Raw genomic sequence first — 26,052 nt, 5'->3', positions numbered from 1 at the left:
CAAGAATTGATAGACTAGTTAAAATATAGCAGAAAAGGTTTGGGGAGTTAAGAGGGATGAGTAAAAATCAGTGGACAAACTACTTTGGAATAAAAGCGACATAAAAAACTTTTTAAACTTTTAATTAAGGAAAACGTCAGACACATGCAGAAGCAGGGAGTAGTTTAGTGAATCCTAAAGTTGTACTACCTACCTTCAGCAATGGCCAATTCATGGCCAATCTTATTTCGACCTGTTTTGAAAAGAAGAAAAGAAAGACCAGACTTCATGTTTTATATGTAAATATTTGTCTTTATGTTTATAAAGGACAAGGACTCTTCTTTTTAAAACATAAATGTAAAACCATTATCACACAAATTAGCAATAATTTCTTAATAGCCTTACAACAATGTGAATATATTTAACGCTATTAAACTATACACTTTAAAAAGATTAAGGTGGTAAATTTTTTGTTATGTATATTTTGCCACAATTTTTAAAAAATTCAATGTTCAGATTTTTTCAGTTGTCTAATGAATGTTTATTTCGCAGTTTTGTTCAAATCAAGATCCAAATAAGGCTTGTGTGTTATAATTAGTTGCTACATCTCAGGTATTTTTAATATTTAATCTACGGTTTCTCCCTCCTTTTCTATCTTTCTATTCTTGCTGGGTTTTTAAATTTTTTTCCCACATTATGTTTATTGAAGAAACCAAGTTGTTTTTCCCATAGAGTTTGCAATATTCTGGGTTTTGGTGACAGGATTGCCTCTGCTTTAAGAAGCTTAGAAGATGGGCCCACAGCACACCTGGGAGCTTTTAAAACTCTTGATGCCCAGGCCTCCCTCCAAACAAGTTAAATTGTAACTTCTGGAGGCGGGCTCTAAGGCCCAACATGTTTAAAAGCTGCCCAGGTGATCCCAATGTACAGCCCGATCTGAGACGCAGTGATCACAGAAGAGCAACTGAGTACAAGGAGCAGGTAGATCTTAATTCTAAAAAAATACTGCAGGAGACAAACCAAAAGCTAAGAAGAGCTCTTATGGAGGCTCAGTTATAGCAGGTCCTTGAATGATGTTGTTTTGTTCAACATCACTTTGTTACAACATCAGCGAGAAGAGAAATCGATTCCCGGGCACTGTGTGGAGTTTGCATGTCCAAGTGGGTTTTCTCCAGACTCTCGGTTTCCTCCCACATCCCAGAGATGTGGCAAATTGGCGTCTACATTGTCCCAGCCTGAGTGAGTGCGGGCCTGGGCTGGAGTGGCCCAGCAATGGAAGGGCGTTTTGTCCAGGGTGGGGTCCCCCCTTGCTCCCTGAGCTGCCGGGAAAGGCTCTGACCACCCGAGTCCCTGAACTGGAATATCTTACTTGTTTTTTTTTAATCTTTCTTTATGTAGAGCTCACATTTATTTGTGTTTAATTTTGGAAATAATTTGCATCTTTAGTTAGAAGTTTGGTGGTTTTTTTTGTGACCAGAAATAATATGTCGTAGGAACTTACCTCTTGTTTCTATCAATTAGGCTCTGTAAAATTGATTTTGTTAAGTCATCTTGCTTGAAGTCAGTTTCTAAGAACCTATCTATGACATTAAAGACTCACTAGATATCAGACAAAGGCTTTTAGGAAATGAAAAGTGTGATTTACAAATCCTAAAGTTTAGAAGTTGAGTCGAAGGAGGTGTTACTATTGAGACTCAAGTTAATGACCGGGAAGATCAAATAAACTAAAATAATACAAAATATAAAATATGCAAATATTGAAATCATAAAGAAATAGACACTTAGATCCAGGGTAACTAGCATGCAATTAATGGAAGTAGTAATTAAACAATTGAAAAAATTCCACTATTGCAAAGAAATACTGAATTTATCCACTGAAAGGCTTCAGCTAGTTCCAGGCATAATTAATTTTAAAAGACACACTGAAATGGAGGCCAGCAGTTCTGGGCCAGAGCCCAAGATTCCGCATTCCTGATAAGTGCCAACGTAATGCTGATGCTGCTGGTTGAGTAGTATCATTCTGAGTAACAAATTTAGTTGCTTTGAAAAGTCAAGATCATAAAAAATATTAATGGGGGAGGACTGTTCTATATCTTTGGAATAAATGAGACATTTTTAACTTGGATAGGCTGTTATACTAGGAAACTGAGAATTTCCTTGCACGTGATGATATAAGAGTGTCCTGATTTTTAAGTGAGATGTGCTTGAATACGGGCAGTCCTGGCTTTGTAGTTTCGGTGTGCATGTATTTCAGTTGGCATGGTTTAGTTAAAAAGTTTCCCAGCAACACAGTTCAAACCTCAGTTACCATGGCATGTTAACTGAGTGGCTGTGTAATGTACAAACTGCTGCTAGCTCTTCAGTGAGAATTCGGTTGGACCCATGGCCAGATGTACTTTCTACTACTTTCCCCCAAGTCTAGTCCTTGGGCCGGTCCAGTTAGAGGACAACTTTAAGTCTGCAAAGCAGACATACCCAGAATTGCCACCTGAAATGCATTAACTGCAAAAGTAGAAGCAGAAGGACCTCAAATCTTCCTCTAGACTTTAGGCCTGGCTCCCTTGTCCTGCCCTGGAAAGCCCAGCCCGAGCAGAATGGACCCACCTGCAGGCAGGCCAGCCGGAGCGGGAGGAAAGGAATCACCTGCACAGATTCTTCCCAGCAAGACAAGGTGGGGAAAGGGGTGGTTAGAATATCACCCTTGTCCTTTATTCCCTTGAGGAGACTGGAGCACTTTCCTTCCCCAACATGGAAATTTAAGGAGTGGGCAATATTTAAGATCGTACTCAATTCTAAGATTCCATGAGTTCTTTAGCAAAACTGAGATTTAATCCTTAGAATTGTTAAAAGTGTAGCTTCTCCAGTTTAGCTCAACAAAGGTCTTCCAAAGACAGGTTGCTGTCGAACAACTTATACAAATCATCACAAATCATTTAATAGTTTAACTATTCTAGCCAAGCAGATTAAGGCAAAAATACAAATATTACTATTATTTAGACACTTGGGACCTTTTCCAGTACCCCACGACTATGCAAAAATAATGAAGTTACTCTCAGTTTTCCATAAAAATGGCCAAATAAGTGACATGTATTAATAATACTTTGACCTTTAAATGATATCACCTTCTTCAATCCCATGATACCTACTTGTTAGTTTCTCCTGTGGTTTTCCCGTCTAGGTGATGTTCCTCACATTGTTTTTCTCACTGATTCTGAACCGGATGCCATGGCTTGCCAGAGAGAAGGAACAACAAATGAGGAGGATCTTGGCACTGTCAGGTAATTCAGGTAGTTTTAAGCACTAATACCTAATTTTGTGAAGAGCAGGTTATGTCAGACAGATTTGTCCATTGGGAGAATTTTCTCTACTCAGCTGTTTGCTCCGCCTCCTCTGTCCAAGGCATTCCTCCCGAGCCTCCATCACCCTCTCCCTCAGCGCTCCAGCCTCACCTCTGCTCCAGATCTCGCTTCCTCACTCCTGAGCCCCGCATGCCATTTCCAGCTGCTCACCCTCTGCATCTGAATGCCTGCAGGTATCTCAGACACGTCCCACACAGAAGTATTTGTCTGCCCTACAAATCTACTACCTTACTGTATTCATCACCATTCTCCGAAGATGTCAGAGTAATCCTAAATTCCTCTTATTCCTCACATTCAGTCACCGTGCCTGAGGGAGTCTACGCTGTAACTGACTAGAGCTACTCGTATCATCACATGGGAGAACCTCACAAACACAATGGTGGGCGGAAAAATTAACACGATATTTTAGTCGTGCAAAACAGTGTATATGTCTTGCTTAGAGGATTTTTTTTTTTAATGCATGGAATTGATAAACTCAGATTCAGGAGAGGATGGCCCCTCTGAAGGGACATGGCTCCACCACAGAGGTGCACAACAGGCCACGTCGGCAGTCACGGGATTTCTTAAGCTGAGCGGTGGACGCGTTGCTAAGGGGTAGGCACCCCATTCCTCATGAAATTAAAAAAAAACTAACAAATGGTGTTTATAGTCCTCCTTTCATTTCTCCATGCTCTCGAATTGCTGTTCCCTCTGCCTAAAATGACTGATTTTCTCTTGTCCATCTCGAGAGTTCTGACTATAACACTTCAAAATAAATATCAAATGTCACTTCCTCCGTGATAGCTCCTCTGACCCCCACAGGGAGATCTCATTCTTCAGTGATCCCCCAGCACTTGGCACATGCATGCTGCCAAATTTTATGTCATATTCTAATTCATTTCCTCTTTCCCCTCCCCCTTCTCTCCCTCCCCTCTTCTCTTTCATCCCTGAAGACCAGCATACCCAAAATTCTCAAAACACCGGAGGCACAATGCCAGTTATATCTTGGCATAGGCTGATTAGTCACTAACCCACTGAGATGTCTTCAGGGGAAAGAGTGGGTGATTTTAGGTGAAATGGTCCTGAAGAACCAGATGATGTTTGTAGCTCATATACAGAAACCCCTACAATTGATGGGCCCGCGTATGTTTGTGGAAGTGTCGCTGGTTTCTTGGGGTTTGATAGTTAAGGACTGGTTCTAGGTTATGATATGCATGTTAACTGGAAATGATTTGACTTAAGGTGGGTATGTAAAACCAATAATAATATGTACTGTGTAATATCAAGCATATCGTGACATGGATATTCATGTGATAAATGTATGTCTGAGAACCAGTTATATATTATGTGATACATATAGGTTAATGTATATGCTCATATGCATAGGGTAATTAATATACTGTTATACATAATATATACTATATATCATTCATGTATTGTATATGTGGCATATAGTTTAATGCACAAAGTACATAGTGATGGATGAATGTAAAATATTTCAATATTGGCAGAGTAATAGATTAATTGCATTCTACTCATAGGGCGTTTCAAGTAGTTTCAAGTAGAATTTCAGCTCTGGGTGCTGAGGGTGGAGCTTGGGCTTCTTCCTTGAGTCTTAGGGATAATTGTTGCTCCCCTTCTCTGGTTTACAAGACCAAAGTAATAAATATACTACAAAGACTCTCCATTTTATGAGGGTTTTTTTCTGTATTTGTGAGGGCATTAGGATAAGAATAAGGAAAAAGTACAGAATAGATGTTAGTCGGCCAGTGCCGATAAATGGGTATTCAACTGGTTGTCCTCCAATTCATGTCTTAGTAAGCCTGCTACTGGTAATCAGAGCAGGCATTGGCTGAGGGGTCGGAATGCTGTGCTTCGCTGTTTCGATGTGCAGAGAGTATTGGGATAACAGCTAGGAATGAGATTCAGAGGATTAGGGCTAGAATGCCTCCTAGTTTGCTGGGAGTGGATTGGAGGATCACATAGGCAAGAGGAAACACCATTCTGTTTTGACATGTGGGGCATGTTTAGGGGGTTGGCTGGGGCGTAGGTGTCTGGGTCTCTGAGAGAGTCAGGTGAAAGAAAATAGGACTAATGTTATAATGTTAAAATTCAGAGTAAAAGTCCTAGGATATCTTTGATTGTGTAGTACGGATAGAATGGCATTTTGTCTTGTGTCAGATGGGATTCCCGCTGAGTTGTTGAATCTTGTTTTGTGAAGGAATAGAAGTACGATCACTAGAGCTGAGATAATAAATGGAAAGATGAAATAGGCAAAGAATCAGGTGAGGGTGGCTTTATCCTCCTCAGAATCACTTGACAAGACTACTCAGGTGTGAGGGGTCGCTCAAAGATATTTGACCTCATGGTAGTACATAACCTATAAATGCTGTCACCATTACATTAAGTAGTAAATAATGTGGATTTTTCAGGTCTATGAATGTGTAAGATTCATAATATAGGCCTCATTCCACCTATAGAAATAGATAAAAAATAAGGATGTTCCGTTGGCATGTAGATATTGGATAATCCAGCCGTAGTTTACATCCCAGCAGATACGAGTGATGGAAAAGAAAGCAGTGATAGTGTCTAGTGTGTAAGGAAGAGCCAGAGATGTACTGTTAGGATTTGCAGGGCTAAGTGGATTCCTAGAAGGGACCCCAGTTCCATCGTGAGGGGATGTGTGATGGGGCTGTTAGGTCAGGGAATGAGTTGTTCATTTTAAGTAGCAGATGGGATGTTCAGATGTTGGTCATTATTCTTCCTGTAGTTGAAATACAACAATGGTTTTATAATGTCATTGATCACGGACACCTCCAATGTAAGAATGACCTGTGTTGTATTTATTTCAAGTACTATTTTTGTGGTTGGTTTCGTACAATTTTCTTCAAAATCCTCACCATTTTATAAGGAACGTGGGTTGTGAGTGGAGGGGTTGGTTGTAGGATTGTGATGAATTTTGATGGGTCCTTTTTGGCTTGGTAGTATTTTTAAGTTATGAGGAGGGAATGTTGGTAGTCTTCGGTTATATGACAGCTTTGGCTACTGAACAGTATTCTGGGTTGTGTTTCTTAAAATTGTCCTGGGAGCATTTCCCTCCCTAGTTTAATTATAGAAGTTATAGTAATTTTATATATACTAAAAAATGCAGTGGAGGTTGCATTTAAGTTTAATGGCCTGAGGATTGGGTTATTATGATACTGATAATTCTGCCTTTTTCAGTAAGGAAGCTATGGTTATTGCTGCTTTATGTAGTTATGGTACTTGGTTGGTAGTGGTTACTGGCTGATCCTTACTCATTGGAGTCATTATTATAGAATTTACTCATAGAAACTAAGTATAATCAGGCTTAGGGTCAATGTAATGAGAAAAGAGAAGTACAGTTTGACTAGACCTTTTTGTAAAAGCCTTTATTTGGAATTGGAAAATTGATTTTTGGTAAAACATTTTCTAGTCAGATTAGGTCAAGCATCAGTGATGCTGATTTTTGGCTTCCTAATAAGTTCATTAATGGTAAGAGGCAGTCTATGATGATTGGAAAATATCTAGGAAGGTTAGAGAGATTGAACAGGTTTGAAGGATAATGACATTTTAGATTTTGTGTTGTAAAGTTGAGTTCCGAGTATCAGAACAAAACCCAGTAGTTACACCTGGGGCTGTTAGTTTGATTAGGTCTTTGGAGCCCTGTGAGGAAAGGCATGCCTATTAGAGCTAAACTTCCAGTAATGAGTGCCATTGTGGTGAAGGGCAATGCTTAGAACAGGCCACCTGTTTTTCAGATCTCTCATTATGGATAATAGACCCAGAACATAAGAATAGTATAGCTTTGAAGAATGCATTTGTGCAGATGTGGAGAAGTGCCAGATGTGGTTAGTTAATGCCAGTAGTTGCTATTGTTAGGCCTAATTGGCTTGAAATAGAAAAGGTGACAATTTTTTAATATTTTAAGAGTGCAGATTGCTGTGAATGTGGTAATGGCTCCGAGGCATATTATTGTTTTGTTTTAATGAGTAAAATCAGATTAGTAGGAAGATGCCTGTTACAACTATTACACTTATGTGGAGTAGGGCTGAGACAGGTGGGGGGCTCTGTGTAGCTGAAGGTGGTCATGGGTGAAGTCCAAATCAGGTGGATTTTCCAGCTGCAGCTAGGAATCCTGCCAGGGAGAAGTTAGTACCGTTAAGGTTGAGTAAAAAGATCTGTTGAAGACATCATGAGTTAAAATTGAACAAGTATCACGCCATTGACATAATAAAACCATAGTCTGATGTGAAGATTATTTGAAGATCTGCAGTGTTTGTTGCGTGGGACCATGTCCATCACCCTATGAGTAGGGATGACATGACATAATTCCTGCTCCTTCTCATCCAATAAATAGATTAAAGATTGTTGGCAATGACTAAGATTATATTGTAATAAGAAAGGTATTTTAAAAATCATTTAGTATTAGGATTCGTGTGTATATCATGTTGAGAATCCTACGATCAATCATGTGATGAATATGCTGCTGGGAAAAATGTTATGGAGGAATAGTCTAGCTTGAAGCTAAGCGTTATTTTCAGTTTAGCTAGTTATTCAATGTCAATTTGAGATGATTATTTCTTGGCCCAGTTGGACAAGTATTATTGGGAACATGCTAGTGATAAAGGTTTATAAACTTGTAGTTTTCACATAATGAGGATATGTCCCGATTTTGTAGATATTAGAGGTGGATGCTGTGATTGATAGGATTAGCAAAATATACATAGAGAAATAAATATTGAGGCAAATAGATTCATTATTTTTATTTGGAGTTGCGCCAGGGTTTTGGTTCCTAAGAAGACCAGTGGGTCTTATCTTTAAGACTCTTACCTTTAAAAGTTTGAAAAGGCCATACTGTTATATATGGAGGCATACTTTTTTAAATAAGAATTTTTAGTTTCTATTATTAAGTTCACAATCTATCAAATAGTCTATTTTTTCTCTAAAAAAAATTCACAATCTGACATTTTCATTAAACTATATTTACAGCACTAAGTCCCCAAAACGATTTTGTTACAATGATATTTTCTTGTATGAAGGATGGTTTAATGTCGTTATGATGTGTTTTCCTCATCATGTCACAATTAGTATGTAGAGGGAATACAGGGTGTAATAACAATGTTAGCTCCTATGAGAGTGATGTGGCAGAAGTGTTAGACCATGACAATGTTGATATAACTACAAGTCTCCAATTAAATTGCTGGGAGTAAAGCTAGATTAAAAAGACTTGTTCGTAGTCATCATGCTGGTATCAGTGGAAGAATTGTTTGTAGGCTGTGAGCTAAAATTGTAGTTTGACCATGAATTCGTTCCTAATTTGAGTTTGCCAGGCAGAGTGGTGTTGAGGATGTAAGGCCATGGGCGATTATCAGGGCTCCTCCATGGTGTTTGAGTAAGGAGAGCTACAATGACTGGTACTGTGTGGCTGACGGAGGACTATGCGATGAGTGACTTTAGGTCTGTCTGGAGTAGACGGAACAACTGTGTGGTTATAATCATGCCTCATCAGGAACATGTTGGGAAGGGCTATTCTATAAAGTTTGTTGGGTGCTAGCATCATTGTGACTCGTGAGTACCATTGCCCTTAGTGTAAATAATACAGCTGCAAGAACTACAGAGCCAGCAATTGGGGCATCTACATGTGCTTTTGTAAATAGAGGCCATAGAGAGGCATTTTTACTATAAATCCTACCATGCATGCTAATCATAGAAAAAAATATTAGATCAAGAAGTAGGCAGAGGGTTGACTTCAATATTGTGCTTGTAGGAAATGTAAAGAGCCTATAAGGTTTTGAATATAGATTAGTGCAATGAAGATCCCACCTGTGTAAAGCAGGAAGTCCTGCGTTTAGTCATTCTGTTTGACTTCCTCAGAGAATGATAAGGCACCAGTGTCACTTCAAACAGAATGTAAAATAGGATTAGTTCTGTGGCAGTAAATGTTATGATTAGTAACACCAGCATATCCTGGAATTGTCAGAAATGCAGAATCTTAAGCCTCACCCCAGAACCTGCGTTTAACAAAATTGCCAGGTGATTCCTATACAGTCAAATTTGAGTAACACCACTGTAGAACAGTGTTCCCAGAATGGGGTCCACCAACTAGAACTGTTTGTGTCTAGTCCAGGATAAGTGCAGAAATTCAGAGTAAGCAATTTAGAAACTTTCATAGCAATTGAGCAGACTGAGTTTAGGCCTGCTGAATCTAATTTCCAAAATGGGGCTTGTATTTTATAGGCCTCTGTTCTACTTCATTTTTCTAGTAATTAATTTTTATTATATTTGGCAAACGTATCAAATCAGTCTCTGATGGACTGGAGTTTCTTAAAAGCAGTCCTTCATGATAGCTTGAGAAGCACTCAGTAGCTTTTCTGTTTCTTCAACATTTAGCAGGAGGTACTCACAGTAGATTCTTAACAAATATCGAATAACTGCTTAATAAAATATAACATTTTTTGGCTTATGTTTGACTTTCTGACAGCAAAGTGTTCTTCATCATTACCTGGTTCAAGAGATAAGAAGAACCCCATCTATGTGGCCCCAGCTATGACCAGTCCAGTTAACTGCCCACGAAGAACCCTGAAAGAGAAGAAACTCTTCCAGCTGACAGGAGATATTTTGGGTACGGAGAGGAAGTGGCAGCATGTTGACACTGCAGCACAGTTTCCAGCGAAGTGGGAGTGAGGATAAAATGGACATAGCGGAGGAGGAAAGGCATTTTGAGCCATCTCCGAAAACTGGGGATTCTAGTGAACAAGGCGGCGTGGTAAAGGGGATGACTCCTGAACGTGAAGTCTCAAGATCTAAGTGTGCTCAAAAGTCACGTCCTCTACCTACAAAATATAATTAACCAAACTTGACCTACACACTCACAGGGTGAAGGAATAATGAATATGCTTTTAAAAATGGTTATCCTGTAAGAGCAAGGTAACTGGTTCAACCCAGCTCGTCTCTGGATTATTGGACTCCCTGGACCAGAGACAACAAATTGTTTTTACCATGCCTTCCTTTCTAGTGAACAGATAGTGGGGGATGGGGTAGGTGTGGGGGAAAGGTGGAAGGGGGGAATGAAGAGGGAAGGAGGAGAGGTTGGGGAGGGACATTTAGTTCTAAGAACTAAAGTATAAAATTTTTGTGTGGTATTTTATATATCTAAGTAAATTTGTAATTAGTGGTATAATCGATATAGCTATCTGTTACCACTAAGAGCTGATCTGTTTACAGTTATTAGATTGTACCATATAAAATTGCCAATTTTGGACTGTTTTCAACCTATAAAAGTCTATAGGCTTAGGAAAAATGAGAAAAAGTTGTAGAGGCTTTCTAAGCTAAAGGCTTGACTATGACTTTTTTCTCTTCTACAATAGTACAGATCTTCTTCCTCATCCTGTTGATGACTGCAGTCAACTCTGCACAGAACCCCAGTAGATTTTACCTCCATCAGGCTCTCCAGAAGAGCTTTTCTCACCGTTTCTCAGAGATCAAGCTTCTTCAGCATTTCTACCCCTGGGCCAGTCACACCCTCCTTCCTAAACTGTATGGGGATGACAGAGGTAAGAGCAGTCCTGGGCCCAGGTGGGGTGTAGTTTTTCCAAACAGCCCTACCATGACATGTTAGCACACTGGTGAAAGATCAGCTGACTTTTTCAATATGGCTGCACCTCTGTGGGCACCCAGAGGATCCACTCCCCGGACCTCATCTAAGCAGATTCAGGTTTATGTCTCTTTGGTCAAGGGCGATGAGGCCCATGAGGGCTGATTCCCACTGGTGAGTCTCACAAGATGCTGATAAACAATGAAAATGTATTCACTTATAGCATGAAAAGTAACAAGTGACCCCTGGGACCGGTTGCCACCTTGTAAAGTTTTTGAACAAGGGTGATAGTTCTAGGTTCAGGGCACATGTAGCTGAGAAAGTAGTTCAATGAGCACAGAACCAGGAAAAGTGTAACCAGAAAGCTCTCAGCACCAGATGATATTTTGAAATAATATCTGATGTGCAGTCTTTCCCAAGTCTGACTTGTCTATGTAACTTTTCCTGTGTGCTTAGCCAGTTCAGTTCCACAAATATGTACTGAACACCTAGAATGTTGGGAACTGTCCTAGGAGCTAATGATTAAAAAAGATGGATATATAATGTGGTTTGTTTCCTCAAAGAACCTCACCATTAAGAGGAGTTGGTATGCTTTCCCCTGGCAGTGTTGGGGAAATGCTAAAAAATATTTCCTAAGGAACACTTCTTGTTCAATATTTTTCACATTACCAACACTTTACTTCTATCTTAAGCTGTATTTTGGAGATTGTCGCATTCATTTATCTTGGTGACTTCCTGTTGGGATCTGGAAAACCTCCAAGGTTCCTGAAAAGAATCTAAAAGATATGTTCATCTCAGCAAACATTTAGTTTTTTTTTTTTTTAAAGGTACACTAGAGTCTATGGCCATGCCACCCTGAATAAGCCTGATCCCATCTGATCTCAGAAGCTAAGCAGGGTCAGGCCTGATTAGTACTTGGATGGGAGACCACCTAGAGAGACAAGATGTGCTGTAGGTGTAAAAAATTAAAAAATAAGGGATTGTAAGCTGACAAGTTCCCTGCAATCTGTGAGGTCAACCAAGGGTTGCCTCACCTAAAAAAAAAAAAAAAAAAAAGATGTACTAGGTATATTTAGGAGAATTTTTACAGATGGCAACTCCTATTCATTGCACGTTGATTCTGGTTGTATCAGATGGTGACGGCTCTAGGTTAAGGGCACACTTTATTTGCAGTCTGTAACTCTGTCTCTGCTGAATAAAATACTGACTAGATAAAAAGTAATTTGAACTACGGGCAGCTGAGGCTAGCGCCATGATGATAGGTGTGGTTCTTTTCTTGGACTCCTCGGCTCTGCAGTATCAGTAGTGCAGAACCAAGGTCCAAAAGTACGGAGCGCCCAAGCATATGCACGTCCTTGCTCTCCACTTACTAGCAGTGTGTTCTTAGGTAACTTACTCAACCTTCTGCACCTCAGTTTACACATCTATACAGTGGGGATAATCTTAGGACCTACCATATTAAACTGATACAAAGATTAAAAGCTTAGTAATAAGTGTTTACAATAGTGCATTAGCACATAGCAGTCACTGGAGAGGTGTTAACTGTTATTAACTGGGGCAGTTGGAGCTCTGGCTAATCTAGAACCACAAAATGTGCATGAGTTACCTGGTCATACTAAGAAAACAATCTGTAGATGTAAAGAAATAAAACTAGGTAACATGGGGTGAAGCGCAGTAAAAATTGGCACTAATGTGGTTTCTCTCTTCATCTCCTAAAAATCTTCACTTTCAAAACTGATGCAGCCCAGTTCTCTTAGTCCAGAATATATATAGCAATCCCTATTACATTTTATTCATTTACTATACAGTATTCCAGTATTGCATGGATGTACTGTAATTTATATAACCAGCTCCCTATTGATATTTAGATTGTTTTCAATCTTTTACCGTTAGTGTTACCCTTAATATCATTTTACACATATAACTTCACATGTGTACAAATATATCTGTAACATAAATACCTTGAAAAGATTTGCTAAAAATGTATATACATTTTTAATTTAGAAAGATTATTGCCAAATTATTCTCCTTATTCTGTCAGTTACCACTCCCATGAGCAGTGTAGAAAAGTCTGCCCCCATCTCCAACAGCCACATGAAGATCGGTGTTTTCAAACAATACACGTAACTCTGAGACATACGAAAGGCTTTGCAACTGCACTCATAACAAAGTACAAGTTAACACGAAAGGTACCATTTTTCACCTCCCCTGTGGGCAAAACTTACCTTTGCTCTTGCTGCTCTTCATTCCATCCTCCTATTTTTTTATGTCTTTTTAATGTATTTTTTAATGTATTTTTTATGTATTTTTTTAAAAACAAATCTGTTACTCCCTTGTTCAAAACCTCCTGGTGGATTCCCATCACATTTAAAATACCAAACCCTTTCCACAGCTTACCAGGGCCTGCCCAGTCTGGCCCGTAGCTACATCTGTTACCTCATCTCCTACCCCTCCAGCCCTCACTCTGCTTCAGCCACACGCACTGCTGTGCTCTCCTTAAATTCACCAAGCACGCTTTCACCTCGCGGACTTGGAACTTGCTGTTGCCCCAACCGAGATCTGCATTTGTTAGTCTCTTATAAGCCACTTCCTCAGAGAAGCTTTCTCTAACCACTGTTCCGAAAGGAAGAGCACGCTCCCTCCACAAAACACTCTCCCTTCACCCTAAATTTTCTTCATAGCACCATCACTACGTGAATATTGTTTGGTCATCGCCCATCTTTCTCCCTCCTCAAATGTGAGCTCTCTGTGGACAGGGGTCCTCTTTCCATCCACTGCTGTGTTCCCAGCACCTAGCATAACACCTGATACATGTGATCAAAGCAAAGACTAAAAGTCGTTCCATCTGTGTTCACCTTTCATTGGGTTGTTTGGTTTTGTTTGCTTGTTTTGATAAGTAGCCTTTTATGTACTAAGAGCTTAGTTGTGAATACAGACTTAGATGTTTATACATATGCAAACTAAACTTATAACAATCAGGGAATTGATATCTTTTTGATATTCTCTTCCTATCAGGAATGTAGTATGCTTTTCTATTCTCATCTCATCCTCACCAATATTCAGAATTGCTCTTGCACATCTCTTGTGAGGTTTATTTTATCTTTTGCTATTATAAATGAGGTCTTTTATTTCTCTATACCATCTAAGTAAATATTGTTTGGGTATATGAAGGCTATTGATTTCTTTATATTTAGCACCCAGCCATTTTGGCTAAATTTTTTAGAGGTTGTGCAAAACTATCATATTTACAAAAATGGCACAAAAGTGAATTCAACAGTCAGTGCACATACATACTTCATCCACATCTTGAACAACAAAAGATATTCTAACTATAGAATTATGTACAAAGATTAGCTTCACCTGCAGCTGTTAAGCTCTAGGGTCACATAAGTTACACCAGACTGGGCAGATATTGCCCAAGTAAACTCCTATTGTTAACGCTGAAACAGGTTTAAGGCCACTCAAGTTCAAGCCCCATCTCTTTGTGTTTGAAGTATGTGACTTTTCTTCTAACTTGTCTTTTGTTTTATGAAATCCAAAAGGAAAATAGTGAAGAAATCAATAAATACAATAGAGGTTATATTAAATAAGAGTAACTACAAAACTGTAAGACGAATTAAACATTAAGATCATAAAATTTGCTTGGTAGTTGTTAAGACCAGTCCTGCACTAGGAGTTAGGTAATATATACAATTATTTTCTAGTAGATTATATGTTGCTCTAACATGTTCTTCTCATTGGTGCACTGCTAAACTAATCAAAATGCCCCGTGTCCCTTCCAATAGCAGCACATACCACTGCTACCTGCAAAGCCTGTCACTCTCAAATGACTTAGTAAATGAAAGAAAATAAAAAGTGAGGAAGTAACATATTAAAGAAAAATGAGAATCAGAAGTTCCATGCAGTTAAGCTCTTTTAATCAGCCATCTAGCTTGCCGGCACCAGGGATGGCTTCCACGGAGGAAGGTCCTGTGGAGTGGGGATGTGGTCACTGGCGACCCGTCTTCTCCAGGGCCGCAGTAGGAAGTCGCTTGTTCTTCAGTTTTGCTTGAGCCATGTTGTAATCCCCAGAATTAAGATATTTTTGCCCTTTCTGCAATCGTTTCCTTAAGAAATCTGAATCTCCAGGCTTTTGTCTCAGATGAGGATACCTTGCTTTTAATTTTGCTTCTTCAGCTTTCTCTAGTCACTTTATCTTGCATTTTCTTCTGCCCCTGTCCTGAGGATGCTTTGGGGACTTCCACAGACATACTTGTCCCTCTTACCCCGCTTCTCCGGCTCTGCTGAATTTTTTTTTTTTTTTTAAATAACAGGTTTTAGGTTTTCTTTTCTCTCCCAGATTTATTAAGGTATAATTTGGCAGAAATTGCATGTGTTTGAGGTACAACTTTTTGACCTGCAAATACATTGTGAACTTACCACAATGAAGCTATTTAACGTCTCACCCAACTAATGCGTTTTGTTTTTGAGTGGGAAGTTATAGGGCTGTTTCAGGATCTTTGGTCAGACTGCCTGTGAGCTTGCCCCTGGGCTTCCGGGCCACGGCTGAAGGGCTGGAGCTGGGTCACTGGCCACTACGTAGTCCATAGTTGGTACCGACATCTGCGGGCCTAACACCTGAGGCACAGGCAGGAGTGACCACTCCTGGGTCCTTTGGTATATGGTGCTGGTGGCAGGACCAAGGTCAAATGGCATTGTAGCTAAGTCCACAGGAGGACAAAGCTGTTTCCAGGTCTGTCGCCAGGCCCACAGTTGGTGAGTCAGCCACCTGGGGGACCTCCCTTCTTAAAACCGAGCATACTCGTCTTGGACTCCACTGGGATTTCATAATCGCCTTTCTAAATCCCACAGCTCCCGCCCACGCGCTTTTGTCTGTGGACGGCTGCCAAGTTATTGAGAGATACAAGCAAGGAACCCGACTGCACCATCTTGCTGATGTCTTTCAGTTGTTTCTCGTGAGATCTGTGTAGATCACTAGCTACATATATATGTAGGTCATTATCTTTTATAATTTCACTTCTTTATCTTATCTCTCATGTCTTTTTAGAATTTGGTTGCATTAGCTAGAAATTCCAAAAATGTTTTTAAAAATAGTGGTGAAAGCGCATTTGTTTGTTACTAACTTAACAAGGCAGTTTTTACAATGGCTTCTTTTTCTGTCTCATCAGGATTTATTACTGATGGGAACTCCTTTCTTTTGGGCAATGTTCTGCTTCGTCAGATTCGCATTCCTGGTGCCATAGCCTTTCCAAATAGAGTGTCTCCCCAAGAACAAGTGAAGCCGTCTCACCAAGATCTGGAGGATACAAAGAACTATGGGGTTAACTGGAGGCCCCCAGAAACAAACACCACACCATCAGACAGCATTTGGCATTATCAGAATCAGAAGACACTGGGCGGCTATCCCATCCGAGGGGAATTTGCCACTTACTCAGGAGGAGGTTATGTTGTCAGACTTGGAAGAAACTCCAGTACTGCAATCAGGTGAGCAAGCCTGAGCCCTAAACAAGAGGACCAAGATGTTTGCTTCTCTCCATCAGGTAGGAATTGAGGACCCATTTGAATAGTTCTGACAGCTACCATAATGCTACTGTACTGTCTATGACACTTAGAGACACTTTTAAGACTTTGAAGGAAAAGTATCTTTTAGTTTATAAGTTCCTTGTTATGTTATGGTTTGCCAGTTTGCCAAATCTTTCTTTTCTCTTCTGGAAAAACATTATCAATTTCAATTCTAGCTGCAGTAAACTCAGGTAACTCTAGCATGGGCAAACTAGTCTTCAAATATCAGAGAAAATACTGCCCTTAAAAACCATAATCCAAAATCCTAGCGTCAAAATTAAATAGCAAGAGACTTATGGTTTTATATATGAATCCTGAGAGCTAAGCAGCTGACATAACATGTAAACTAATTCTACCTCAGACCTTAAATGCCAAATATATTTTCTTGAACATTTAACCTTGGCATGACTATTGTGAAAATTTTCATTTTTTATAGTTTTCTAAATGCACATTCATGTTGCCGCTAGTGAAAGTTTGGGCATTAGTAACCATAAATATTGTACAGGGACACCGAATGGGAACTGTCGCTTTTCATTTGGTAGGAGCACTGTTGGAAAGGCCAGGGTATTTTCCCACTTTGCAGGGTCGATACAGCAGCAGCCCCTGTCCTCCTGTTTTCCCAGAGTTCTACAGCATCTTGAACACAGCCACTGGCTGGACCGTTGCACCAGAAGCCTCTTTGTTGAATTTGTGGTCTTCAATGCTAATGTGAACCTGTTCTGTGCAGTGACCCTGATTTTGGAATCCAGCAATGTGGGTACGAAGGCCTCCTCTCTTCCCTGTATGACCTGGGTATCTCAGAAGTCCCAATTTCTTTATCTTATACCATTAAAAGGCATTACAGTTGTTATATATAATTTTTAAAGGCAAATAGCTCAAGGCAAAAACTAGCAGTCCTCACTCCCACCTCAATTTTACTCCCCAGAGACTGCTACTTTCAGCTTCGTTAACTGGTTCTTTTAGGATTTAAAAATTAACATGCTTATTAGCTATTTCATGAATCTTCAGTTTTAGATAGTATTTTTTATGATAATGAGGATTTAACTTTCTTATACCCATACATTTTCCCTAACACACACATATACACACCTTTTCTCTTATTCTCCCAATAGTTATAACACTTACAGTTAATATTGAGTAGCTCCATTATTGTGATTTTTTCAAAGATGAGCCCTGTATTACAATTTCCTTTCAATTTTTTATTTTCCCTAGAGTTTGTTTTTCATCTCCTTGGTTTTGCATGCATTCTATCACTGATTCATCTCCAAGCTCTAAAAGTTATCACATAACCCATGATTTTATCTTTTACTGAAAAGACGCCCTCTCTCGGACCCTCCATCCGTTTGGTGGTCTGGATGGGTGATTTCCTAAGCCTGCTCTAGAGCTCGCATCCAGGACGGTCCCGTCACTGTCGCCCTCCGGACTCTCTCCCCCCCTCTCCTCTGGCGGACTCCCTTTCTTCTAGCTCCCACGTCCCCCTCGTGGTTTACTTTCTCATTCTGTTAGAGCTCACCCGACAGTAACCTCCTGGAAGGGTGCAAAGGAAGTCAGTATTTTGAAGCTTTACGTGTCCCAGAACTTTTTCTGCCATAACATTCAATTGCTTATTTGATTGGATACAGTTGTCTTTCATAGAATTTTTTTAAAGTACAGCTCCATTGCCTTCTAGCTTTTCATACTGTTGTTAAGCAGTATGGCGATGCCCTCATTCCCAAAAGTTTTTAGAACTGTCTTTGTCCCCAGTTATGAAAAGACCTGACCTCTAAGTCCTTTAATCTGCATGTCCTTAAGTTCTGAGAAATTTTCTCACATACTTCTTTATAAATTTCTCTGTTTTCTGTTCTCTTTTTCTGATATTCCTGGAATTTTCAGGTAGGCACTCTGGAACCTAAGACTCTGATTTTCTTATATTTTGCTTTCATTTCCCATCTTTTCCTTTGGTGAGATTACTTCATTCTAAACCATCTAATTTTGAATTTTTATATCTTAATTTCCAAAAATTGTGTTTGTTCTGTTTTTCATAGTCTTATTATTTTATGGAATATCCTCTCAACTCCAAAGATATTGTAGGTTCATTCGTTTTTATCAGCTCCTTCTAATTCCTCTGAGCTTTTTATTTTTTATTTTGTTTTGCTCTCCAGTTTTCAATTAGAGGTTTAACAATGTGGTTGTTCTTTCATATTTTTATTTAAAAAAAAAAAAAAAGGAAGTGCTAATTAGCAGCTCTGTATGCATAGATAGAGCTTGTCAACTGGTATGTCTTTTTCTCTTGGGCTGTCAGTTTTCAGAGAGGGACCCTCCAAACTCTTGCCTTGAGGATATATATATATATGCCTCTAGACTTCTCAGAGTCAGCTAAGGAAAGGAGACTGAGACTGGGAAGCATCTCACCGTGTAGTATGTAGACTTTCTCTTAATTCCCTTTTCCTGTAGACTTACAGGTATACCTGAGTTCATATTCTCTGTACTTCAACATCACTAAAAAATAAACTTTTAGCCTTGGGGTAGTGGAAAGCAGGACAGGTAACAGGGAGAAAGGAAATCTGGGCTCTAACTATGTTCAGACTTGGAATCAATTCTATTTTCAGTTCCACCTGGCCCTCTCCTCTACCTTCTGAGGAACCTGATGCCTCCAATTTCTTAGCCTTTTGAGGGTTTTGGGTAAGAACTAGCTTCTGTTTCCTCCACTGCTTAGGTTTCAGCTTTCTTGAATCTGGTCAATGTCATTCATCTATATTCCACCTTCCAACAGTTTGTCACTCTCATTTGCCCTCTTCATCTTTGTCTTTTTATCCTTTCACTTTCATTGTAGTGGCATTTTGTAAAGGACTGGTACATTCAATTCTCCTGTCTTTAACAGGAAGTCCATCCTAATTCTACTTCCTTTGTCCTCCTTTTTTCTAAGAACCTGCCCCCCACCAGTGTCATTTGATTTACCACCAGGTGCTACTTGTAGTGAGGAATTTTTTCTTCCCAGACCCATAGATAGAAAAGACCACTTCTCTTGTACTTCTAAATGAAACATGAAGGATTCCTGATGGTCTTTAATTATTTGAAACTACCAAAAAAATGGGAGTAAAATAAATACAGGTAAAATCCCAGTCTTGAGAGCTAGCTATGTGAAAGAGGAATCCCTTTGTTCTTAAAATATACTTTCTACTACAATGAGTGCATGGCAGTTCTAATATTTTGAGGCTTTATGAAAATTTACATTCACAACACCTTTCACACTTTTATAGAATTTCAATAATGTGTCTTTCTAGGTGGAGTCTGAAGCTTCTTAGTCTATCTTCATGCAAACGCCTGAATATTCACGGTACTATTAATATTCATGAAATGGTGTTTTGCATAAAAATTATTTTGAAATGGTTCAAAGAATTATCATACTAATTTCTGAAAATATATTTTAAACAGCTTTAAACAAAAGTGCCACAATTATATTTAACTCTATTGTTTTTCATTGCCGTCATCAATTCTCTAGAACATCATGTTGCAACAGTATAACTAGTTGGTTTGTCTCTGCAGCTGTTCTAATTCCTAAGGGTAACACCTGTTAACAGCTGTTAAGTCACTGACACTGTCCTCTTTGTGGGATCAACAATATAATCTCCCTCTACTGATTTTTAGTACAATCAGCACATTTCTCCAGTTGCTTTGCATACATGATCTCATTTAAAATTCATAACGCCTCTAGAGGAAATAGTTTAGAAACTCAGGAACATTTGAAACTGATGATAAAACTGGGGTTATGTCAAAGGCAGGAATTTGAAGGGAAGAGGGCAAAGTTTTAAATACTCCAAATGTTCTTTGTTATTCAGGTGCTTTCTTCACCTCTGTAAGACTAGACACTTTAAGTTCCCTTCAGATATCAAAGAAGGACTCTACCTGGTCTGTCATCTCACAAGTCATCTATTATCTACTAGTCTGTTACTATGGCTTCATACAGGTGAGTTGAAATGTTAGGTATAAGAGAGTCTCAAGATTGCCAGATATTACTTGGGGAGCTCCAAAATGAGCTTTAAGTAGAATTATGGCTATGACTGATTCTTTCCAGAAGCCTGACTTCAGTTAAAGGCTGAGTGGTTTTCCAGATAGCTCTTTCACTTTTTAAGAATTAAAAAATTAAGTCTCTAGAATGTCTGTACAATTGTATTACTCCTCCATAAGGTAAGAGATTGACAATATGATGAACAAAGCAAGTATTCAAAAACATAGATGATTGTACCCAGAAGAGAATATATCTTAAGCCAAACATAATGCTTTATTTTCAGGATTGATAACTATTTTAGGAACTAATTTTTTATTAAGTTTAAGCAACAAGAAAAATGACTATCCAAAGAAAGTTTTGCTAGAGAAGGCCATCTGTTCCGTAAACAGCAGCTCTGAGTGACTGCGGAGTAGAACCAAGACCATGACCGACTGTGCCCGCTAGGTTTGACCAGTCCCTGGCTGAGCACTTTGCCAGTGTTCATAACACTTGATTAGGGAGAGAGCTAACTAATCTTTCAGGCAAGCAGCAGTGACTATGGTGTCTTTGTTTAGGGTCGCCGGCTGAAACAGCAGAGGTGGAAGTTCTTCACGATGAAAAAGAACATTCTGGACATGGGCATAATCCTTACTAGTTTTGTCATCTTGGGACTTAACATGAAGCTTATTTCTCTATATAAGAAAAACATGGCACAATACCACTATGACCGTGAGAGGTAAGAGGGAGCCTGAGGAACACAGGACATTCCTCCTACATGGCCAGTTTCCTGATTACACACAAGTTCTACCAGATCTGTATGTCTGTAGAATACCAGAGTTAAATACAGAACCCAGACTAATGTCCAATTAATCAGAAGCCATTTATTTATACTGCTAATCACTTTGAAAAGCTCTTCTGCCTTTCACACAGCAAGAGCAGTGAATCGATCATTATATTGCACCCTGGCCAAAGAATAAAGCCTGATAAGACATGACAAATGATCATGTGGTTTTAAATAAAACCACATGACATAGTACATCCTTTAAATCTGAAATGGGTTGTTTTCTGAGTAGGGATGGTCATTCTTATGGAGACGTTCCGGTGCCTTCGGACACTTCTCCAGTCTTTCTCGTGAGGAAGAGCATCTACTCCCCAGACCAAGTATTGATTGCCACGTGGTGCTTTTCTAACCTTCAGTGGTCAACGGCCTAGGCCACTGATCTGTGCGAGGCAGTATCCCAGGAAGGCCTTACAGAGGGCTGTTTATGCAGGAAGAGTGGGTCTATGCAATTCGAATGATTTTGAAGCTGAGGTCCAGCCTGCTGTGTGGCATTGCCTGGGTCTTAGACAATAAAAGAATTATGATCTAGTGTCAGCTTGCTCTTATCTGTAGGAGTCTTTCCCAGTGACCTAGTTGCTGCAACATAAAATTATGAATGCATCTATCTAACAAAACCTAATTGATTAAAAAAACCAACCCCTAATTGGTAGCACTCCTCACCTCTAGTTTAACTACCTTTCTACTCTCAGCACTATTAAATATATTAGATCAATATCTACTGCCAGAGAATACAGGATTAGTGTGTTACAAAAAACAGACCAGCATATTGTACATCTCACTACCTTAACTCATCTCCTTTTAAGAGATTTAATTCAAGGCTCAGCAATGGAGGAGGCTGGCGTTAATTTCCAGGATCAGCTGGAAATAAATCAGCGAGAGGTCACATTGCAAGGTTTCTTTAGCACAGCTCCCAACCAAATACGTGTTATTTTGCCAGTGCTCTCATATCCACAAATTTAGGAGGCCGCACTGGAAAGCACAGTTCTTACATCAAGGCGCTGAACTAACAGGACCCAAAGAACCGCTGCACTTGAGCAGTGGAAACACTGGAGAACCTGATGACGGCACACACTTCCTGCTAACTGTCGGCCTGCCTTGCCACAGGTTCATCAGCTTCTCCGAGGCAGTGACAGTGAACTCAGCCATCATTTACCTCATGAGCTTCCTGGTTCTGTTGGCAACTGTTCAGCTATGGAACCTGCTGCATCATAACCCCAGGCTGCGGGTCATTGACCGAACACTCAGCAAAGCCCGGGACGAGGTGATGGGCTTCTTGCTGGTCATCCTGATCCTGCTGACTGGCTATGCCATTGCTGTAAGTCCCCTTTCACAGTGTCTGTTCTTAAGTGCTGTGGTCTTAGAATCACGTTGCTTCCCTTAGAAAGGTCACTACATGGAAAATCATCAATTCAAGTTGGCAATGAGTTTTGGAGGAAAAGTAGAGTAAGAAAGCTGGTTTTAGTTGTAGTTCCACACTTTCTTAGCAGGATGACTGACACTCAGACATTTGTCTCATCTCTAAAATGGGGATAAAATTTAGCTCACAAGAATGTGAAGGTCAAATTTATATGAAAACACTATGTAATTACAAAGGAATTTTAGTTATTTTTTAGGCATAGTAATTAGAATGCCACTAAGGAATTTCTTTAATTTCCATTCCTTTGGTTCTGTGTTGGCATCATGCTCACGCACCTCAAGGCAGAACTGCAGTCACTTCCACTGCTCTCCACCCCCTGACTGGTCGGTCTTTCTCCTTTTCAGTTTAACCTGCTGTTTGGATGGAGCATCTTCGACTACCAAACTTTCATCAGCTCAGCAGTGACTTTTGTTGGTCTCCTGATGGGAATCTCTGATCACAAAGAGGTAAAACCCTCATCCTGTTTTCCCTGCAGAACTCTATTGGTTTAATTTATCTAACAAGGGGGCAACTTTATAAAACCAGCCCCTACACCACTGCACACTGGAAAAGGGAGGGACTTGGATCCTTTGCCATTCTCTTTTAAAGTACTACATATGCACACGGCTTTTGAGTGACTATTTCAGAAATCTGTCTTTTCTAAGCACATAGTCCCACCTCCCTCACGTCTTACATCCTTAGTCTTACTGCCAAGTACACTGGACTTGAATGTGTCCTCGCATACCTGCCAGATTAGCATGGGGTTGCTGCTGCTTTCTTAATGGCCCTTTGAAGGTTACAATGGTAGTGACTTCAAAAAAATTAGGGAGGTACAATTCCAGGAAGAACCGTGGTAATTCTGTTTACAGGTAATAAATACTCATTTCAAAGACCCTATTTTCCCCCAGGAAATACCAAAACGAATCTTTCGATTCAACATAAAAAAGTAGGAAGCTTAGATGAGGATTTGGGTCCCAAACACTAGCATCTATACATTTCATCAGAGAAGAAAAAAAAAAAAATTCAAATTAGTGACTCAAGATTTTCATCAAGGATTATAATCTAGATTTCAAAGGTTAGTAATTAATATGGGTAAATTAACAGAGTTTATAATGTGGAAAATTACCACCTTCCTAAGAACTTTGTTGTGGTTCTAGCCCCAGTCTTAAGGAATGAACACTTTATATACTGAAGTTCTTATTAAAAAGTAACAATCAGAATAAACTTTTGCTAACATGTTTTGACATTAAAAAACTATTCTGCTCTAATCATAATTACACAATGTGAAGGGAAAATGTAGTTTTTGAGAAAAGTCTTACATCACAAACTCATAGCTTGCCCAAACTTGATATAATTAAGCACTTTTAATTAAGTGGACAATAGCCCGGTATTAGGAAATGTTTTGTCATAGAGAAGATGTCCATCACAATGGTATTTATTAAGTATTCATTCTCTTAAGTTGTTGGGTGTTTTTTGTTTGTTTGTTTGTTTTTTAAAGCAATGCCCTAGTGGCAACAAAGCCGATAATATCAAGGGAAAATAAACACCTAAATTAAGATTGTTATGGAAACCATTCTAGTAAGCCCTAAATTTTAGGAAGATCTCTTTATACTGAAAAGAATGGCAAAATTCAATACTTACACTTTTAAGGATAACAATGAAAAAAAAAAAAACCATACTAAAATAAAAGTTAGTTTATGGCTTACTTGCTAAATGTTGGAATCCTCCTGTGTTCACAGTGTAAGTTTTTTGGAATGGCAGTGACATTTTCATTATTTCTGGTATTTATTCTTTTTATATGCTTTTGCTACTTTTAAAAGCTTCCATATTTGAATATATTTTCCAGAACCGTGAAAACTCACATGGGTTTTGAATCATTTTAATTTGGCAACTCACCTGCTTCTTGTGAAAGCCTTGTGGGCACAACTATTTTTACACCCTCAGCTCAGTCATTCTTACTCTTTTCAAAAGTTCAAAGTATTCTCCTTTTTAAGTTTTGCTTTTATCCCTAGTTTCCACCAGTCATAAGTATTTTCTTATGTGAGTATATCTATTAACATATAATTTACATTTTTCAAGTAGGAATTAAACTGTCAGTCTTTAAACTCAAAGTGTTTTATTGTCTTTCCAGATTATTGCTTTAGCCCCAGTCCTGGGCTCCTTTCTAATCATCAGCAGTGTCATTTTGATGGTACTTGTGATCATTAACCTTTTTGTTTCTGCCATTCTACTGTCCTTTGGTAAAGAAAGAAAGTCCCTTAAGGTAGGTAACTCTGAGGCTCAAAAGAGCATTTCGTATAAAACTTTGAAAAGCCAACATGGCATGAGTGAAGAATTACCATTAATTGGCAAGGGAAAAAATTTTTGAGCTTTCCAGACCCAAAAACTAACCTACCAAATCATACCAAGTAACATATCAAATCTAAAATAACACTAACATATAGCAAAAGCAGCAATGAAATGCTGATACAGCTTATCTAATGTATGGATAGTGCAGTTTCACTAACCAGTGTGTGCTGCCTTTGTAACAGCTCACTGCAAACACTGAGCACTATTTTCGGTTTTTGCTTTTTTCATGAAAGTGAAAAGTCCTCTTTGAATTTCTTTGGTTAGCGAAAACAGGTACTAATATAGGTCTTTCCTGAAAGTGAAGTGGCATAAAGAGAACTTTCGAAAAGCAGGGGTTACTTTATAAACTATATCAAGATTTTATACCACTAGAAAAGCTCAAATGTAGCTGCTCTTAAGATTACACGCTGATGTAATATACCGTATGAGCATATTCCCTTTATTACTCTCCATAGCTCTGCCAATTATTTTCCTGGGGAAACCCAGTTTACTAAGTCTGTATAACATTCTATCTACTGTCCTATAAATAGCTGGCCCTCAACTAAGTGGCAGAAACACTCCAATGCCTGACAGCTAATCATTTACGGAAACAGTATTTACTTTTTCTTTAGTTTTTGGCATTTTTTCCTTCTAACATTAGCAACGATTTCAATTTCCTTGCTTTTCTCCTTTCATCTTCCAACAGACTTGGAAAGAAGCTACACTAACAGGTATGCTGCTACAGAAGCTCTCGAGTTTGCTAGGAATCCAGCAGCACCAGAACACTTGTGAGTAAACAGCCACAGCTATGGGCACTGACACTCAAGTTTTAAAAGATGAACTATCTTAAACCTGTTACCTCCTAGCTAATTACCTTTGCATAGCACAGCTTAGAAAATTATAGACATTTACGGTACACATTAATTTTGTAAGTCAGTGAGGAATAAAAACCCCCTTGGCTGAAAGTTCTTATGTTTGTGGATCTTGCCACTGTCGGGAAAGGGTTAATGCTACAAAAGTGACAGG

The 26,052-nt window shown here is 39.1% G+C and overlaps 1 protein-coding gene and 2 pseudogenes across 9 annotated transcripts in view; 2 read left to right on the top strand and 1 right to left on the bottom strand.

The window, feature by feature from the left end:
* PKD1L3 (polycystin 1 like 3, transient receptor potential channel interacting) overlaps positions 1 to 26,052 on the top strand; it is a 72,242-nt gene that overhangs the window by 42,517 nt on the left and 3,673 nt on the right. For all 9 annotated transcript variants that reach the window (XM_036231412.1, XM_036231409.1, XM_036231411.1 and 6 more), the window contains 11 exons: positions 3,158 to 3,257; positions 9,820 to 9,960; positions 10,706 to 10,891; positions 16,101 to 16,416; positions 17,118 to 17,251; positions 20,313 to 20,440; positions 21,037 to 21,197; positions 22,407 to 22,617; positions 23,064 to 23,165; positions 24,830 to 24,961; positions 25,733 to 25,814. In XM_036231412.1, coding sequence (XP_036087305.1) covers positions 3,158 to 3,257; positions 9,820 to 9,960; positions 10,706 to 10,891; positions 16,101 to 16,416; positions 17,118 to 17,251; positions 20,313 to 20,440; positions 21,037 to 21,197; positions 22,407 to 22,617; positions 23,064 to 23,165; positions 24,830 to 24,961; positions 25,733 to 25,814 — 1,693 coding nt within the window. The remainder of the gene's footprint in view (positions 1 to 3,157; positions 3,258 to 9,819; positions 9,961 to 10,705; positions 10,892 to 16,100; positions 16,417 to 17,117; positions 17,252 to 20,312; positions 20,441 to 21,036; positions 21,198 to 22,406; positions 22,618 to 23,063; positions 23,166 to 24,829; positions 24,962 to 25,732; positions 25,815 to 26,052) is intronic.
* LOC118611845 lies at positions 11,770 to 11,890 on the top strand (annotated as a pseudogene).
* On the bottom strand, positions 14,848 to 16,105 carry LOC118611417 (annotated as a pseudogene).

This window comes from Rousettus aegyptiacus, unplaced genomic scaffold (assembly GCF_014176215.1).
Source record: "Rousettus aegyptiacus isolate mRouAeg1 unplaced genomic scaffold, mRouAeg1.p scaffold_m13_p_14, whole genome shotgun sequence".
Taxonomy (NCBI): domain Eukaryota; kingdom Metazoa; phylum Chordata; class Mammalia; order Chiroptera; family Pteropodidae; genus Rousettus; species Rousettus aegyptiacus.
This window is presented reverse-complemented; position numbering and strand designations above follow the sequence as displayed.